This window comes from Canis lupus, chromosome 9 (assembly GCF_003254725.2).
Source record: "Canis lupus dingo isolate Sandy chromosome 9, ASM325472v2, whole genome shotgun sequence".
Lineage (NCBI taxonomy): Eukaryota > Metazoa > Chordata > Mammalia > Carnivora > Canidae > Canis > Canis lupus.
The window spans coordinates 44,332,403-44,349,796 of NC_064251.1; the positions used below are offsets into that span (position 1 = coordinate 44,332,403).

At 53.1% G+C, this 17,394-nt stretch overlaps 2 protein-coding genes across 9 annotated transcripts in view; one reads left to right on the top strand and one right to left on the bottom strand.

The window, feature by feature from the left end:
- PIPOX (pipecolic acid and sarcosine oxidase) overlaps positions 1 to 17,394 on the top strand; it is a 96,402-nt gene that overhangs the window by 22,039 nt on the left and 56,969 nt on the right. For all 3 annotated transcript variants that reach the window (XM_049114840.1, XM_049114841.1, XM_049114839.1), the window contains exon 2: positions 6,949 to 7,106. The gene's annotated coding sequence lies outside the window, so the exon portion shown is untranslated. The remainder of the gene's footprint in view (positions 1 to 6,948; positions 7,107 to 17,394) is intronic.
- The window catches only part of SEZ6 (seizure related 6 homolog), a 45,952-nt gene that overhangs the window by 17,962 nt on the left and 10,596 nt on the right, over positions 1 to 17,394 (bottom strand). For all 6 annotated transcript variants that reach the window (XM_049114835.1, XM_025476344.3, XM_025476345.3 and 3 more), the window contains exons 2-3: positions 6,034 to 6,681; positions 5,431 to 5,564 (exon numbers count right to left, since the gene is read on the bottom strand). In XM_049114835.1, coding sequence (XP_048970792.1) covers positions 5,431 to 5,564; positions 6,034 to 6,681 — 782 coding nt within the window. The remainder of the gene's footprint in view (positions 1 to 5,430; positions 5,565 to 6,033; positions 6,682 to 17,394) is intronic.

Consider the following 17,394-nt stretch of genomic DNA (forward strand, 5'->3'; position numbering starts at 1 on the left):
ACACAGTAAATGCAAAACAAAGCCAAGATTCTGGACTCTGGACTCCAGATTCCTGGTCTAGTGCTTTGTCTTCAAGCAGTAGCATTCCAGGTCCTGCCCCCAAACTGGAAGAATTCCAGGTGAGTGTCTTAAAGGAGAAGGTGGGCTGAGCTGAGAAAAAGAATTGGGGTAGAGCCCCCCAACAATCCCCAACTGAGCTCCCTCTTTGGATTTGCCATACCTGGGCCAGTCTCCTGGGCCAGGGGAAAACCAGAGGCTCTTGAGTCCTGCAATCAAACCCAGTTCCATCACTGACTGGTTGAAAGGTCCTTGGGAAAGTCACATGACCTTTGTGAACCCTAGTTTTGTGTGTGAAACAGATGGTCATAGACAGTTGATAGGGTTGTGAGGATTAAGTCAGATCCCACCCATAAGGAGCTCAGCACAGAACAGGCACAGCTTAGCAGTCCTCTCCCCCTTTCTTGGGGAGATCTGGGCTCTACCTTGGTAAGACCGTGGCTTTTGCCGCAGTGATAGCTCCACCTCAGGTGTGTCAGGGCTTTGCCTAGGAAGCACTGTACCTGGGAGCCACCTTCTGGCCCAGGTCCTACAGCTGCCAGGAAGCAGGAAGGAGGGTCAAGAGCTTGAGGGGCCCTGCCCAGTCTGGCCTATGAGGGGGCTTCCTGAACCCAGAAGAAAGACACAGGATCAGAAGGACTGGCTGGGAGGGCCTTTCGGCATCATATGGTTCATCTCCTTTTACAAAGAAGGAAACAGTTCCAGGGAAGGCTAGGGGCTTTGCCTGGTCACTGAGAGATGGGCTGCAGAGGCCCACATGACAGCCTCTGAGCTCTTATCTGAGCTGATGCCCGTCCATATCAGACGGGCAGAGTCTGCTCTGAGGATGGGGAGAGGGGCTGAAATCCACAGGGCAGACCTGCCTGCACCTCCATAATCCCTCTCAGATGAGCCTTCTAGGAGCCAGAACAGAGGAGGTTGCCCGGAAAACTCACCCCATTGACCCACCACCCTATTGGTGTCCACATGAGGCCTGGTCCTGGTTCTGGCTATCAGACTGGCAGTTGGCCTGGCATGAGAGAGCTGTGTTCCAATGAGGCCACCTGAGGTACTAGGAGAGAGGCTATGGGCAGCTGTGCCCAGGCTCCAGATGGTACAGAGAGCAGCCAAGCCAAGATGGAGACTGGCAGTGGGAAGGTTCTTGGAATGCCAAGTGCAATAAGAGGCACATGCCAGGCCCAGAATGGCCTGGAACTCTCAGGGGAGACCAGCTGCCTGGAGAAGGGATGGGACCCACATGGGCTGGGGGGCTTGTGCTCACCCATCCTGAAGGGGCTTCTCTGGATCTCTTAAGACAGCCCAGTGCCCGACCCCAATCAAAACAGGCAAACCTCCCCTGATTACAGAGGGCCTGAGCTGGCTTCCTCCATGTGGGCAGCCCAGACCCTCTGAGGCCCTCTGAGGCCTGAAGGGAGGTGGGGGCAGGGGATAAAGCAGGTTAGGAGGGGCTGGAGTCCAGGACACAGAGAGCTGAGGAGTTAGGGGCTCTGGAAGCCCTGAATCTGATCCTCATGACTTGAGCCCCAGACTTGATCCCCAGACTTCAGCCAGAGCTGTGGTCACATGGCAGGGGCTCAGTGTGATATCAGGGATGTGATCTGTGGGTCCTTCACATGCTTCTCTCTTCCCATGGTTTCTCCCATCCCCACTGCCTGGATTCCATCCCTCTACCTACCCTAACCATCCCTGTGAATTCATGGAGGGGCAAGTAGGGGCTTACTCACAATGGAGAGAAGCCACAAGTTTTTCCCAAAGTCTGAAGGAGCCTTAGGCACCTTCTAGAACTTCTGGCTGCCTCGCCCATTCCAACCCCCACTGCCTGGGCAGAAGGGCACAGCTTTCAGTCCTAGCTTCTGGCAGGAGTGCAATCCAGAAGGCCCTTAGCTCACCTCCCACTTTTGTGCAGTAAAAAGCACCTGTCCCAAACTACCTGGCAAACTTCAATGGCCAGTTTGCCATAGCCACCTGCTTCCCAGTCCAGGCCTGTCTGCTGACCTCTCATTTGTCAGGCCTCAGAGCAGGTATTATGGCCTTTGGAAGGCCTTCTCCGGCGCTCCAGGCTGGTGAAGTGTGCCCCATCCTGGGATTCCTACCGTCCCCTGGGCTTCCCACTCCATCCCAACAGTGCTGAGCAATCTGGAGTCATGACTTATAACGTCTGTGTCCCTTGGGAACTGTGTCCAGCATCCAGCACAGAGCCTGGCACATTGGAATTGTTCAATTTATAATTGCAGAACAAATTCATTCATCAAAAAACGGTAGCTAGTGGTTAATGGAGTGACCTTAGGCAGTTCCCTTTCCTTGCTGGCCTCAGTTTACCCAGCTCTCCATAGGTATTGGTCTGCAGTATTGGTAATTCTTCTGGTCCCCAAGTGACCTGAGTGGTATGGCCTGGAGGCCCAGCTAGGAGCAGAGGTTGTGGAACTGGCCCTGGAAGAAGACAAACTTTTAACTCTTGCTTTGGCCCTGGCTAATTCTGTCCTTTCCACCAGGCCCTTCCCACCATGGCCTCAGACTCTAATTCAGGCTATCAGGGCCAACAAAATCCCCAAGGACTCTGCCCCACGGTCATAGAGGCAGAAGGTGGCACCAGCATCTGCTTGCCACATTTCCAGACAGCAATCTGGGGCTGTGGCAGGTCTTCATCTCAAGGTTGCCTGGTAACAGCTTTGGCATTCTGATGGAAAAAAAAAAAGTGGCAGCACCAGACAGCAGTCACAGGGCTTAGATGAGGGGGGTGGGCCTCTAGAGTGGGGCCTGTGGCCGGGGCCAGGGCTGGGGCAGGCAGAGCCAGCCCCTTTGCCCCATTGTGGAGTGCCAGCAATGGGCTCAGCCTGGCCCAGTGGGCCTCAGTGGGAATGGTAGGCTTGGGGGGCAGGTGCAGCAAGCTCAGGCCTGCAGGAGGGCACCCAACCTGGCATCTGCCCCTTCCCACCCCCTTCCCTACACCTGCAGCTGGCGCCTTCCACCCAGTGAACCACAGCCGGTGCCGCCTCTCATTAGGTGATGATTTTACATTAATTACCTTAATTAAGCGGCACTGAGTGCTAATGGCTGGGGGGGGGGTGGCTGCTCCTAATTACCCAGAGCGAGGGGCACAAGGCTTGGCAGAGCAGGAGCAAATGGTTACAGAAAGAAGGGAAGGGGCCCACCGGTGGTGGGAGAGGGTCCCCCTCTTCTGGATTTGGCTCAGAGACCTGGACCTGACATCCCCAGGACAGGTGTAGTTGGCTCCAGGCCCAGATCCAGGGGCTTTGGGATGGATGGGGGCAGGCCTAGAGCTGGGAGGAGGGAGCACAGCCCTGTTTCTTGGACTCCTCCTCTGCCCCCTTCCCTGTGCTCCTCAGTCACCTGTCCAATTCCCTCCTTCACCTCCATTCTGTCTCCAGACTCAGGCCACTGTAACCTCCTTCCTTCCTTCCTCCATCCATTTGTGCATTGTCCCTGGAGCCAGTCCATGGAGACCCCATGCTGGGTCCTGTCCTCCAAGGTACCCCTCAAGGAGCTCACAGTCCAGCTGGGCATGTGGCCAGCTATTAACAGACTCATAGGACGAGGCATGAGAAGAGAAGTCACAGAGAAAGTAACACCAAGTGCGAGTCCTGGGAAGGGAGAGTAGGATGACTCTTCTGGGCAGAGGGATGAGCATGCACAACTGGGGTTTGTGGGGAGGGCAGGCTCATCCCATCCAGTTAGCTGCAAGCTTCTCAGTGCGAAGGGGGATAGACAACAAGGAAGGGAGTGGCTAGACACTGGTTAGAGGGACTGGCCTTGATTCAGAGGCCTCTGGGAAGGTGTGGAGGGAAGAATTGATTTCATATGGGAAAAATGACTGCAATTGGAGGGGTGCCCAGCTGGCTTAGTCAGTAGAACGTGTGACTCTTGATCCCTGGGTCATGAGTTCAAGTCCCATCTTGAGTGTAAGAACTTACTTAAGTAAAATAAAATAAGGGGCACCTGGGTGGCTCAGGTGGTTAAGCGTCTAGCTCTTGATTTCGGTTCAGGTCGTGATCTCGGGATCGTGAAATGGAGGCCTGCATTGGGCTCCACGTTCAGCGGGGAGTCTGCATGTGGAGTCTCTCTCCTGTCTGATCCTCTCCCTGCCCGGCTTGTGCTCTCTCTCTCTCTCAAATAAATAAATCTTTAAAAATAAAATAAAATAGGGCAGCCCATGTGGCTCAACGGTTTAGCGCCACCTTCAGCCCAGGGTGTGATCCTGGAAACCCCAGATCAAGCTGGGCTCCCTGCATACAGTCTGCTTCTCCCTCTGTGTCTCTGCCTCTCTCTCTGTGCGCGTCTCTTGTGAATAAATAAATAAAATCTTTTAAAAAAATAAAATAGCAAAGTGACTGCAGTGGAGGGCAGTGGGGGCAAGCATGAGTGGGGTGACTAGTGAGGCAACCACGGCATTACTGGGGGAAGGATGATGGAGGCTGGAATATGTGGTGGTTGTGGGATGGAGGGGAGAAGCAGGGAGATCTGAGTTTTGGGGAGTGCCATGATAGAACATAGGCATGAGCTGACGGGACGCAGAGAAGAGGGAGAAAGAAGGGCCAAGTCGACCTCACCATGCACGCTCCAGGCACCATCCACATTGCACAGTGGTGGCCCTGCTCTATGTCTCTGATGGGTTAGGGTCCATCTCTGAGGTCAGGAGTGGTGTGGCAAGCAGGTTTGGGGGAACAAAAGGTGAGAGTTGGCTTTGAGATATGCGAAGGTGGAAGAGCCTATGTTATATCCATGAGGACCTACAGGCTCAGGTTTGAGGGTTAAGAGAGAGTCTTAATCCCAAGGGAGAGATGAGATGGCCCAGGGAGGCAAGGGGCAGGAGGTTGGGGCTGTGGGCCTGACTTGCCCACTAGCTAGTTCTCTCTGCTGGTGCACCGTGTCTATCTTCCCCACCTTTGCACTCCAGGAGCCAGCATGAGGCCTGGCCCGGGGGAGTATTTGCTGAAGGAATGAGTGAGTGGATAAGTCAGCCAACAAGGCCCCATGGCCTTTTCAGGCCCAACCACGCAGCCCTGCATTCTCACTCATCAGCCACATAAATTCAGACACTCCCCCACTCCCCTACTCAACCAAGAGTAGAGCCGCTCCTCAAGCTCTCCTGAGCTCCTGATGGAGCCCCTGGGAAAGAGCATGGGCTCGCCTGGCTCTCTTGCAGCCCCTCTCAGCTGAGAGCATGGAGGGATAGGAACAGTAGCTTTTCACTCTCTGGTATGGACGGCAGAGGCTCGTCAAGTTTTAGGTCCAGCCCTGGTTCTAGGCCGACTGATGCCCCTAAGCATCCCCACCTCCCCCAGTAGCCAGCATCCTTCTGGAAAAATAACATATTAGCCCCAGCTTTGTCCCCGTGGGATCCAGGTCACTTACCCTGATTTCTACACCGTAGCCAGGGTAGACGGAAATGTAGTAGAAACAGTCCAGGCCGACATCAGTAGGTGAGCTGGGGGCCACGGGGGAGTCCAGAGAGCCCTCTGGGCCAGAGAAATTCCAGCTACAAGGGCCTGGGAGGCAGGAGGAAAGACAAGGCTAAGCCTAGCTCTGGTGCTGTTGGTTCAACCAACGCTGACCCGTGTATGCGTGCATGTGCATGAATGCGTGTGTGTGTGTGTATGTGTAGTGAAGCCTAGCTCTTGGGGAGTCTACTTCCCTGTTGAAAGAAGGGGACCACCTTTTCTCGAGTACCTATGTGTAATCTTATCTAAGTCCTCACAATGGCTCAATGAGGTGTGTCTTATCACCATTTTCCAGATGAGGCTCAGGGAGGTTCAGCAAAATTTCTAGGGTCTGTTGTAGTTGCTTCCAATGAGGATTTTAACCTAGGCTATCTGGTTCCCATCCCATGCCTCCTGCAGGCTGGCCCTTGGTGCCAAAAGGCAAGGCAGGTGTCCACAGTAACAGGGACAGAGGATTTTAGGGGCCCACAGTTTCCCCATCCCCATTTGTAGATCTGCAAGCCAGCAAGTAGCTGACCTGGTGGCTGGACCGTGGTGATGGTGGTGGTGATGATGGTGGTGGTGGTCTCCTCGTCATCCCCCGAAGCTGTAGAGGTGGTGATGGTTCCCTCCATCCCAAGCCCCATGATCTGAGACTTGACCTCTGGAGCCCATGGCCTGCCCATATCTCCAGGTCCCTCTTGGGTTGGAGTCCATGCTCTGCTAGGGAGTGTGGTACTGGGCCTTTCCCCTGGGCCCAGGGTAGGCACTGGAGGTAAGGGAGCTGTGCTACGAAGCACACGGGGCTCTGACTCTAGGCTCCAGGGTCTTTCTCTGGACTGGGGCTGAGTGGGTGCTGCTACCATGGCTGGTGTGGGGCTGGTGAAGACAGGGCGGCTGTCCTGGTTGGCCAGGCGGGGAAGGGGACTTGGGGTGAGTGGTGTAGGTGGGTCAGGCTGAAAGGGCAGTGCTGGCCTCAGCCCCTCCTCGCTGCCCTCTAGCCCTTCTTGTAGGAATTCCTCGAGCAGTGGGTGGTGGTTGAGCAGCTTCAGGGTAGGGGCTGTTGTGACGAAGTGGACACCTCGTTCTGGCTGCTCAGGTGTGGGGGCCACTGTCAGCTCCCCATCCGTCTCTTCCATTCCTGGGGCCTGCCCTTCCCCCATGGTTGGGGCCTCTGAGGAGAGTCCTGAAATAATAACGAATGATCAGAGATTCTCCCCCTGCCCTACAGTGAGCAGCATCACACCCAGTCCAGATAGTAGGAGATCTATCTCTGTTGACAGAGAGGCTTGGGAGTGTACTCACTGTTGAGAATCAGGAGCTATAGAACTTCAGAGCTGGAAATGAGAGGATATCACATATTTTCGGGATATCATGTGAGAGATCATTTCTGCTCCAGCACCAGATGTGGACACTACTAACTTATCTTTCCATTATTTCCTGCTTTTCACAGATTTGGCCTCAGAGTCCTTCTAAACACAACACTCCAGGCAGCCATGCTTGTTACCTTAGACCGACATGAGAAATAAATATTTGCCATTTCTAATTGGGGCCTTATTTTATACGTGAGGAAACAGGAATTGGCTTCAACCAGTGACTTGAAGACCTGAGGTAAGACCCTTAGCAAGAATGTCATCCCCCACCATGGAGACTTTCCTGCCTGAGGTTATAGGGCATTCAAATTCATTTTCTGTTCTCAGTGAAGCTGCAGTGAAGTCTCAGGAAATGCTTCATATATTTGGGGTTTTGTTTTAGATTCCCCAATGGGTACATGACATCTTTGTTAGGGTCCCATTATGTCCCATTTCTCTCACTTATCAGAAAATCATCTCTTTTATCCATTTTTTTGTTTTGTTTTTGTTTTGTTTTTGTTTTTGTTTTAAATCCTTTTAGAGCAGTGATGTAAAGAGAGGGGGAAGAGCCAAGCTCTAGAGTAAAGCATGTGTGGCTTTAAATCCCAAATCCATTCCACTCTGGGGCTGTGTGACCTCAGGCAAATAACCTAAACTCTGAAACTTAGTCTACTCATCTATAAAATGGGGTTTCTTTTTTAGGATTAACTGAGATGATATTTCTTTTCCTCATTTGATCCAATCTCTCTGAATTCCCATTAGTTTTCTCTTGTTTCCCTCCCATTATCTTTCTTGTGATACTAGCCAAGGTCCATCTAGGGCAGGGTCTAAAGCAGGGATTAGTTAGGCTCAACTCATGGCAGACATTGTTAATCAATTTTGGGTATTTCTTGCTGAGCCACACGGGACTTCAGAATCCTTCTCAACACAGTTATCCAGGCAGCCACTACTAATCAATTAGATAGGCTGTGGAAGATAAAACTTATTGCTTTTGCTGGTTTGAGATACAAATTGTTTGCTATTGATTATTTTGACTTTTTTAACCACCATAGCTGGACAGATGATGCATATTCTGCTTGTGGCCCACTAGGCTCTTCAGATCCTTAACTGCCAGGAAAAGGTCAATGAATTCTGGCTCCAGATTCAGCTCATACAGAATTTTGCCAGCTTCGAGAAGGATGGGAGGATATTCTAATTCTAACAGCTCTCAAAATGGCTGCATGAGCACTTGACAGGAAACACAGCCAGGGCGAGTTAACAGTTTGCAAGAAGAAGGTTGGTTCCTCTGAATGTCTGATGGTGGGGCTGTCATTCCACAGGCTCACACCCACCCCATGGATTGGCAGGCATGAGGAAGTGGCAGATGGCCTACATTCTGTTCAGGAGCCCATAGCAACTCTGATGTGTCAGACAAATGGGAGGAGGGAAGAGATGGGACAGGAGAAGTGGGTGCAGGTAAGAGGGCTGGCTCTCCATTACTCTGGGTCAGAGGGGCCTTGGTGTCCCAAAGCCCTGAGAAAACAGGACAAACCCTTATCTCCTGAGATGCCCACTAAAGCAGCCCATCTGTGCCTCGGCATTCTGTGCCAGTCACTGACGATACAATGCCCAAACTAGATGCCCAGCCAGGCCCATACGCCCTGGAGCAGATGGTCTGCCAGTGCCCTGTGTCTTTCATTTGAGTCAGTAATGGAGGGTCCAGGCAGTGCCTATGTCATGCCAGGACAGGGCTACTCTCTTTGCCCACCTCCCAGATGTCACACAGTCTTTGCCAGGTGAGCTGAAACTGATTTTAGCATAGCACAAGGAAGAAGAGCCTTTCTCATCACATAGGCTACAGACTGAGTCCCCTTCCTGGATTGCCCAATAAGAGATGTGGCCCGTGGCTTCCAGGCTAGGGAACTGGGATTCTTCACTGGGGGATGAAGGGCAAAGAGATCTTCTGTCTCGGGAAGGGACCATAGTGGGCACAGCTCCTCCCGCCGGCTGCCAGGTAGGTGCTGGGCAATGGAGCAGAGCTAATGGGCACCTCCCGTCACTGTCGATTGCACTGATTGTGTTATCTGGGGGGACTGAGCACTTGGTTAAATGGGATCGAGACAGCATATCAAACAAGCAAATTGATTCCGTAATCAGCTGCCACTTGGTCCCAGAGGATGCTACCCACTGTCAGAGAGGGTAAGACAATTTCCGGGAGACAAGCCATTTCTTGGGAGAGGGCATCTCCAGATCTCCTGGATGACTCTGATGGAAGCCTGAGGCCTCGTGACCTACCCTCCCTACCACCAGGTTTCTCAGGGTCTCTGCCTGGGCTGAGTTCAAAGGTGCAGAGATTGACAGAAGGGAGTGTGTGATGCAGGGCATAGGGAACAGGGGTATCAGGGACCCACATGCTCAGTCTCATCAGGTACCTACTGTTTGCCAGACACTGAGTCAGGCTGTTCCCAGATCTTGTATTATTAAATTGATGCTACAATTCTGAGAGATGGGAATTACAAAGAAGCCAAAGCCTAGAGAACTGGGGTGAGGGCTCGCTCAGTCACACAGTGATGGAGCTGGGATTTGAACTTATGCCCATCTGGGTCAAAGCCTTAGTCTTCCCAGGATACTAGCCTGCCTCACAGGAGAGTGGAGCTATCCAGTAAAGAACTCTCTAGATAGCCAAGGAGACTAAGGCTCAGAGAGAGAATGGACTTGTCCAAGGTCTCATGCAATTTGGAAGTAGAGCTGGCATCTGGAACCTGAGTTGAGCCTGACCTGCTCTGGACCTTCAGGAAGCCTTCTGGGTGGGACCTAGAGAGCACCCACCTCATGCCCAAAGCATATCTGAGTCTGGACCCCAAACCAGAAACCAAGAACACTGGTTTCTCTGGACAGGGGCACTGTGTCCCACATACCTGGGTTCAAGTGTTAGCTCTGCCTCTTAAATCTCACTTGAGCCCAGGCAAATTGCCTCTCAGAGTTTTTGTGTTCGCTGCTGTAAAATGGGCACATTGGATGGGTTTTCAGAGAATCTTACTGCTCTAAATTTTAGTTTTGAGGGAAGCATTGAGGGAGAGGCCACAGAGTGGAGGCCAGGCAGCCCCCACCCACTCCTGGCAGGGCAACACTGAGGTCAGCCTAAGGTAGGGAGGGGCTGGGCCAGGACCAGGCTTCTCCTCTCTGAGGGAACATGTTCCCTGGTGGGTGGCAGTGTGTGTGACCCTGAGAATGTCAGCATCCTCATCTGTTAAATGAGGATATTACTACACTAGTCATGCAAAGGGCAGCTGCCTCCAAGGTCTGCCTGGAGGAGGTGGACAGGTCCCCCAAATCCCCACCTGTCCCCTCCGACTGGTGCCAGACTGCAGGAATGCACTCCCCTGGCTGCCCCTCTCTCCTCTCCTCCGGAAAGGACGCAGGGCCCAGGGCTTCTTCCCAGTAGAGGGCTGGGTCCGGGAAACCCCCCTCTCCTCCCCTCACCCGCCATCCCCTCCTCCTCGGAGCCCCGGAGCTCCCCAGCAGCACCCCCGCCCTGGCGTGGCCCTGCCTCCGCCTAGGCCCTCCCCCCGCATTAGCTCTTAAGCTATGCAAATAGACATCGGAGGGAGCCCTGTTTAAAGTATTTAGACGAAATGAAAAAAGGCTTTCATCGGCACTAATGAGCCATTCAGGATGCCTCCCCGGTGGATTCTCTCCCGCTCCCGCCTCCCAGCCCGAGCGGCCCTCCTCTCCTCTTCCCCCACCCCCCACCATGGCCCCTCTAGGGATTGGAGGCCCCTCCCCACCAGGCCCAGACGAGGCCTCCAGGGGAAGGCCACCTGCCCTGCCCTCTCCTCCCCAGGGCCCAGCTTGGTAAGGGTAGAGATGAGAGTCCTGTGCTCCACCCTGAACGCCCCATTTGGATGGGGGTAGGGGGTGGATGGGGGTCGGGGAGTCCTCTAGCCTCTGTTTAGCAGAAGCCTGAACACTGGGGACTTTTTTTCATAACATCCAACTAGGTAAGTGTTATCGTTCCTGTCTTATAGATGGGAAAACTGAGGCTCACTGAGACCCAAGAGGCTGCTGGTGGGCTGTGGAGCTGGAATTGGTCTGTGGAGGCAGTGATGAAGGACTGGGGTCATTATGAAGTGGCCCTGCCTGGGGAGACCTGCTGCACTGGGCAATAGACTCCAGATGCCACCTCAGGGCCAGCTGGGCTGCCCTATTTGGTGCTATTGTTTCTGCAAATCTTCCTGCACCAGACAGCCAGAAAGCCTCAGGTTTGAATCCCAAATCTACACCTCACGGGCTCTGTGACTGGGGCGGGGGACTGCCCACTTGAGCCTGTGTTTCTCCATCTGTGGAGTGGGGGCATTTGGGTTTGGTGAGGGCCATCTAGAGACTGGCCTATGCTCACATCTGCCAGCCCCACCCCATCCTCTGTGAAGGCAGAAGGGCCTCTGTCACTCTGATAACTATCTTCCTGCAGAGGTGCCAGGCATTCCCCGTCCAGGGCCACAGCTGCTAGCCTCCTAAGGATGAAGCCAAAGCCAGCACAGGGAGGGGTGCCCAAAGTTCTGAGATGAGGCCAGCCTTGATCCCTACCTTGTAGTAGCACCAGCTCTCAGCTGGGGTTGTGAGGGGGCAGGGAGGAGGACAGCAGGTGGGTATAGGGGGAGTCCGGGGATACAGTGGGCTGGGAGCCCACCCTTCTGGGTTCTGGAGGTTAAGCTGGCCCAGCATAAGAATGAGAATTTAATGTGATACATTTATTATCCCATAAAAGTTAATGAGTTTATTCTGGAGGTTTCCTGGCCCCTTTCAAGTTTTAATAGGGGATTAGTGAGGGCCTGGCCCCTGCAGGCCCTCATTATCCCAGAGCCCAAGGGAGGGAAGAGAGGTCCTGGGAGTGAGAGTGCTTGAGCCCCCCAGAGCCAGAGACTGGTCTCCATAGTGACAGTACCCTGGGCCCAGGTCTGCCCCTGAAATAAGAGGCCCTAGGTAGAGGCTAGCAGGGCCACCTAGGGCCCCTGAGGCCTGAGGTCCAATTCTAGAGGCTTCTGATTCCATGTGCTACTGTAGTAATTACCACACAGTATCCCTGCATCTGAGGTAGGTTTCCTGTTATCTGACTACTTGTACCAACAGGAAAGGCAACAGACTCCCCGTATGACAAATGGGGAAACTGAGGCCCAAAGCTGGGGTGTGGCTTCTCTAAGGTCACCCAGACTATATGGCAGAGCCTGAATGAACACATTCTACCCTTTGTGGTCTGGAGCCAGGCAACTGGGGCAGGTGTCAGCTGCCAGTACCCAGTGCTCACTGTGTGCCCAGCATGTGCTCCATGCCTTCACATGCCACTCTTATCCCCTCCCTTACTCTACCAAGCTTTGGGTCATTATCCCCAAATATAAAGACATTTGGGGCCAGAACAGCTAAGTAACTTATCCAAGGTCTCATGGCTGAAGAATGGCAAACCTGGGACTAGAACCCAGAGCTGGCTAGCTCCATCGCTCAGCTCTGTCCACTGCTTTCACTGGGGCCTCCCGACTGTCCCTCCAGCTGCCTGGCCCCACTATGCTAGGGCACTTATACTGGGAACCCCGGCAGCTTGGGGTGGTGGGGAAGGAAGTTCTGGTGGTGTCTTGCATGGGCATAGTTGGAGTGGGCATAGAGATACACTCAAAGGGATCTTCTCTGCCAGAACAAATGCTTTCCTCCTTCTGCCCCATTTACTCAGTGTTCCTTTATCTCTTTAAACCCTCCCCGTCCTACTAGGCCCAGCTCCTATACCCCTTCTGGGGAGCTATCACTGCTGGCCCAATGGGTGACAATAGCTCCCTCCTCAGACTTCCTGGGGACACCTCCTGGTGGGCCCTCAGGACATGTACTACTTGTGGGCAAGGATCCAGCATGAGGCACCTCTCTCCACGTCTCTGCCCACAAATACTGACCTCTGGTACTTGGCACAGTGAAGGGTGGGCTCAAGGATTCTGCCTATCTGCACACTTGGAAGGCTCCCTTCTCCCCAAAGTGCCTGGCCCTTGTCCAGTAGGGGTGGGCAGAGGAGGGCAGAGGCGGGCAGGGGCGGGTTCTACAGGGAAAAGATGGGCAGCCAGCCCTTGGCAGTTCCCCAGCACAGCCTCAACTGGCAATCGATGAAGAGTATCTGTCAGCACAGATAGTGCTGTGGGTCCCTGACCCCAGACTACCCTCTTTTTCTCTGCAACTGACCACCCTCCCCATCACACCCTTCTACTATCTTTTCTTGGTCAACTCCAAGACTTGACTGCAGTCCAGTCAAGTCCGGAGTGCAGATATGAATGAGGGCACTTCCTCCTGGCCAGGCTCCAGGCGAGGAAGTTGCTGATCCCTAGAATCTGAGCCCATGTGAACTTCTCACTCCTCCCTCTTTTATGCAGGAGGAAACTGAGTCAAAAAGGCTTTCCAGGGATCCCTGGGTGGCGCAGCGGTTTGGCGCCTGCCTTTGGCCCAGGGCGCGATCCTGGAGACCCGGGATCGAATCCCACGTCGGGCTCCTGGTGCATGGAGCCTGCTTCTCCCTCTGCCTCTCTCTCTCTCTCTCCTCTCTCTCTGTGACTATCATAAATAAATAAAAATTAAAAAAAAAAAAAATTTAAAAAGGCTTTCCAGGGATGCCTATGTAGCTTAATGGTTGAGCACCTGCCTTCAGCCCAGGGCATGATCCTAGGGTCCCAAGATCGAGTCCCACATTGGTCTCCCTGCATGGAGCCTGCCTCTCTCTCTCAGTGTGTCTTTCATGAATAAATAAATGAAATAAAAACACAAAACACAAAACAAAACAAAAACAAAACAAAACAAAACAAAAAACAAAAGGCTTTCCAGGTCACACAGCGGACTTGGGGCAGGGCCGGGACTCAGGATGTTGGGACTCAGAGAACATCTTGCCCAATTGCTCTGAAGAGTAAACTCTCTAAAACTTACAGGGCTGTATACCATCTGTGGCAAACCTCCAGGGACAGAGAGTTCACTCTTCCTGAGCTGCTGGGGGCAGCTTTGTCCCTCACTATCCTGGGTTGGGGTGGTGGATAACCCTGAGCTTTGGCAACTCAGGGTTGGGGTCTTCTTGTCAGATGGAGAGAGCCGGGGTGGGGATAGGTAGTGGCCCCCGGCCAGGAGTCAGCCCGCCTGGTCCTGGTCCAGCCCCTCACAGGCTGGGTTTCCTTACACAAATCACTTCCTGAACCTGAGCCTCCAATTCCTCACTGGTAAAATGGGAAAAGTATCTGAGGGCCCTGCCAGCTCTCACCTTCCAGGATCCAGTGAGTCACAAAGGACTTTGTGAATAAAACTACGGAATGCTACTGTTGACTGAGAACTTATCACCTGCACAGCACCACTCGAAGCGCTTTACTGGAATTAACTCATTGAATTCTCATAATAACTCTATGAGATACGAACTTTTATTATTCTATTTATAGATGGAGAAACTGGGACCCAGGGAGCACAGTTTCCAAGACTACTAATTTGAATGTATCAGATTCAAACCCGGGGGTGGTCCAGCCCAGAGCAGTGCTCTTAATAGAACTTTTTATGATGAGGGAAACATTTTATATCTGCATGTCCAATATGATAGCCAGTAGCCACTCATGGATATTGAGCACTTGAAATGAAGACTGAGAAACTGAGTTTTAAATTTTAATTCATGTTAATGAATTTACATTTAAATGGCCACATGTGGTTAAGGCTACCATAATGGAAGTGTAGCTCTTACCTGACCTCTTGTAGTATTCACTGCCTCTCAGCAGGAAAGAGCCTAAAGCTGGGGTCTCAGAGAAGAGTTAAGATGGCGTGGCAGTATTTGTTTCCCTCCTTTGAGCCTGGAAAACTGGGGACTGGGGTTGGGCAGGAGAAATGACAAGGAACCCTGGTACTCTTTAGATTTTTCATAAGGGTCTTATGAGAACTGGGCCTATCACCACTCACCCCCTTGGGAAGGATGAGTGCCGCCCACCGATGATGTTGGCTTCCCAACCTTGACTGAGCACTGGTGTTCTGAGGGGATGGGCAATTTTGGGAGTTGAGGTAGAGGCAGTTTAGGAGGACTTCGTGGGTGGCAGACAGCTAGGAAGGCTTGGCCTCCTGTGATTTGGCCCAGGATGGGGCCAGGCTATGTGAATGTCCCATGACAATGCCCATTGTGCTTGGTTGATTTGCTGCAACCTCAGTGCCCATTCAGGAGCACAGGGGGGCAGGGAGCCTGGCCTGCCACTCCCCAGGGCTCCTAGGGCAGCCCCAGAGCAGCTGCCTGGCCTGAAGGTCATGGCAGGGCACTTACAGTTATTGAGCACTCTCTATGGGTCAGGCGTGGGCCTCCCAGAGAGTTGTCTTCCACCCAGATCAGCAGCTCTCCATGCTTGGAATCAGTATTTTCCACTTTACATGGGAAGGAACCAAGACTGAGAAGCAAAGTAAATTATCCTAGTTCATACTGGAAGAAAATGGCAAATAAGAGGTTTGAATCGGGTTTGCCTGGTCCACAGCCTGGGCTCAAAATTTCTGCCACACTGAGCTGCTGCTTTCTGTGAGCATGTGTGTGTGCATGGGTGAGTATATGGATCCATGGGTATATGTGAGCATGTGCACAGAGGTCCAAACACATGCATGGGCCACAAGTCACTACCATTTGTCCTTGCCCATGGATGCCACACCCTGGAACCTGACTTCATACGGTCCTCAAGCCCAAAAAAGGCACTGCTCCCAGAAGGGCTGCACTTTTCTCCAAGGGGGCTGCTGTGCTCCCTCCTTTTCACTCTGCCCCCTTCTTGGACCCTAACCTGACCCTTCCCAGGGTCCTGTGGCCTGGACAGTCTCTCAGGCCCTGGGTACACAGGGGGGTGGGTGGGAATAGGGCTCTGGAACACAGTGGGGCCAACTCCCTTCTCTTCTCCCCACTGCACCCTACCTCCTTTGAGGCTATATGACCAGGGGCCAAGGGTAGAGGGAGCTCCCAGCTAACTGCCATGTTCTCTGCTTTCCAATTTAAAATCTAATATGGTCTCACCACTGCAGAGCTGGGGGCTGGAGAAGTGATTAATGAGGCCTCTGCTACAGCATCACCTGCTGCGTGCTCCACCTTCCCCTGCAGCCCTGCGTTCCCCTCTCCTGCTTGCCTGCTGGCCCTGGGAACCTGGGGGCCCTAGCTCTGCCTGCCCACAGTTCCTGGAGCTTGGGCAAGTGGCACAGGACTGGGGTCCCCAAGGAAAAGGGTAGGAGTGGCTTTGGAGTGGGGGCAGTAGAATTGACCCTCACCCCTGGAGCAGACTGGAGGAGTGGGAAGAACAGCAGGGGTCCCTGTGGCATCACCTCCCTCACCAGCCTGTTAACCAGTCAATCTGTCATGCTCCACCCCAATTACACCAACTCAAAGTAGTGTGGCCAGGGCAGGGAAGGGACTTGGCACTGAGCTGGGTGCTCAGGTCAGCCCTCCCCCAGCACTAATTCTCCAATCACCACCTTGTCAGCAGCAGGAATATATTTCTCTGAATGAAAAACTTTAAGAATGTTAGCTGGGACAAGGAAGGCTGTAAGGGCAGGGATTGGATTCTCCCTGGTGCCAGGACCAGGACCAACTCAGGCAGCCCAGTGCTGAAGTTGGGCAACTGGAGTTGATCTAGGGAGGAGCCTCCATTCTCTGCCCTTGCCTTACTCCAGGTACCTACCATGGACAGTTCCTCCCAGCCACCCCACCCTGCAAGACAGGGCCACAGGGTGCCAGGGCCCCAGAGTAGGTAGCTTCCAAGTCCCAGACTGGCATCTCTGCACTGCTACCCCCTCCTAGCCCACATCCTGAAGTTCAAAAACCAATACAATTGGGATTACTCCCAGTGCTTGTGTTTGCTGCTGAGCTGAATTAACAGCAGGGTAGCCCTAAGATTCTGGGGCCTCTAAGTCACATGAAGGGGCTTCTTCTGTGTACCAGGGCCAAAGTCCCCTCCCAGACCTGTGATTTTTGCCCTGTGGCTGCTTTTGTCAGCTGCATCTGAGAGGAGATGGATTGGGGGATTTGGCTAGGGATGGAGGGGTGCTGAACCCAGATCCCTGGGCTGCCCTGGTCCTTAATGTTGGTGTATGCTGTGGCTACTCTCTGCCTATGAAGTCACTAGAGTATTTGTTCTTAGCTGTGAGGCAGAGGAGCCTGGTGATGCCTTGTCAGAACCCTGATCCCAGCATGAAAGTAGCTCTCCACTGACAGGCTGTGTGACCTTGAACTTGTCTTGCCTTCTCTGGATATGGCTGGTTTTTCATACAGTATTCAGGCCCTGGCTTCTTAGAGTCTTTGGGTAGGTTGGGTGGAGAGTCACAGTCCTGTCTTTATGGGTGGTACCCAAACTCAGGAGCTGTTGGAGCCCCTTGGTTGGTGGTAAAGGTGAAGGTGGGGGACTGGCAGTGTGGAGCACTGTGCTCTTTTGACTTATCACTTTCCTTTGGTATGGCAGTGGACCCTGGTCTCCTCACCTCTATCTGTTGGCCAGTATTTGCTGAGCACTTGGAAGGCTAGGCTGTGTGTATGTATGTACATGTGTGAGTACATATAATGTATC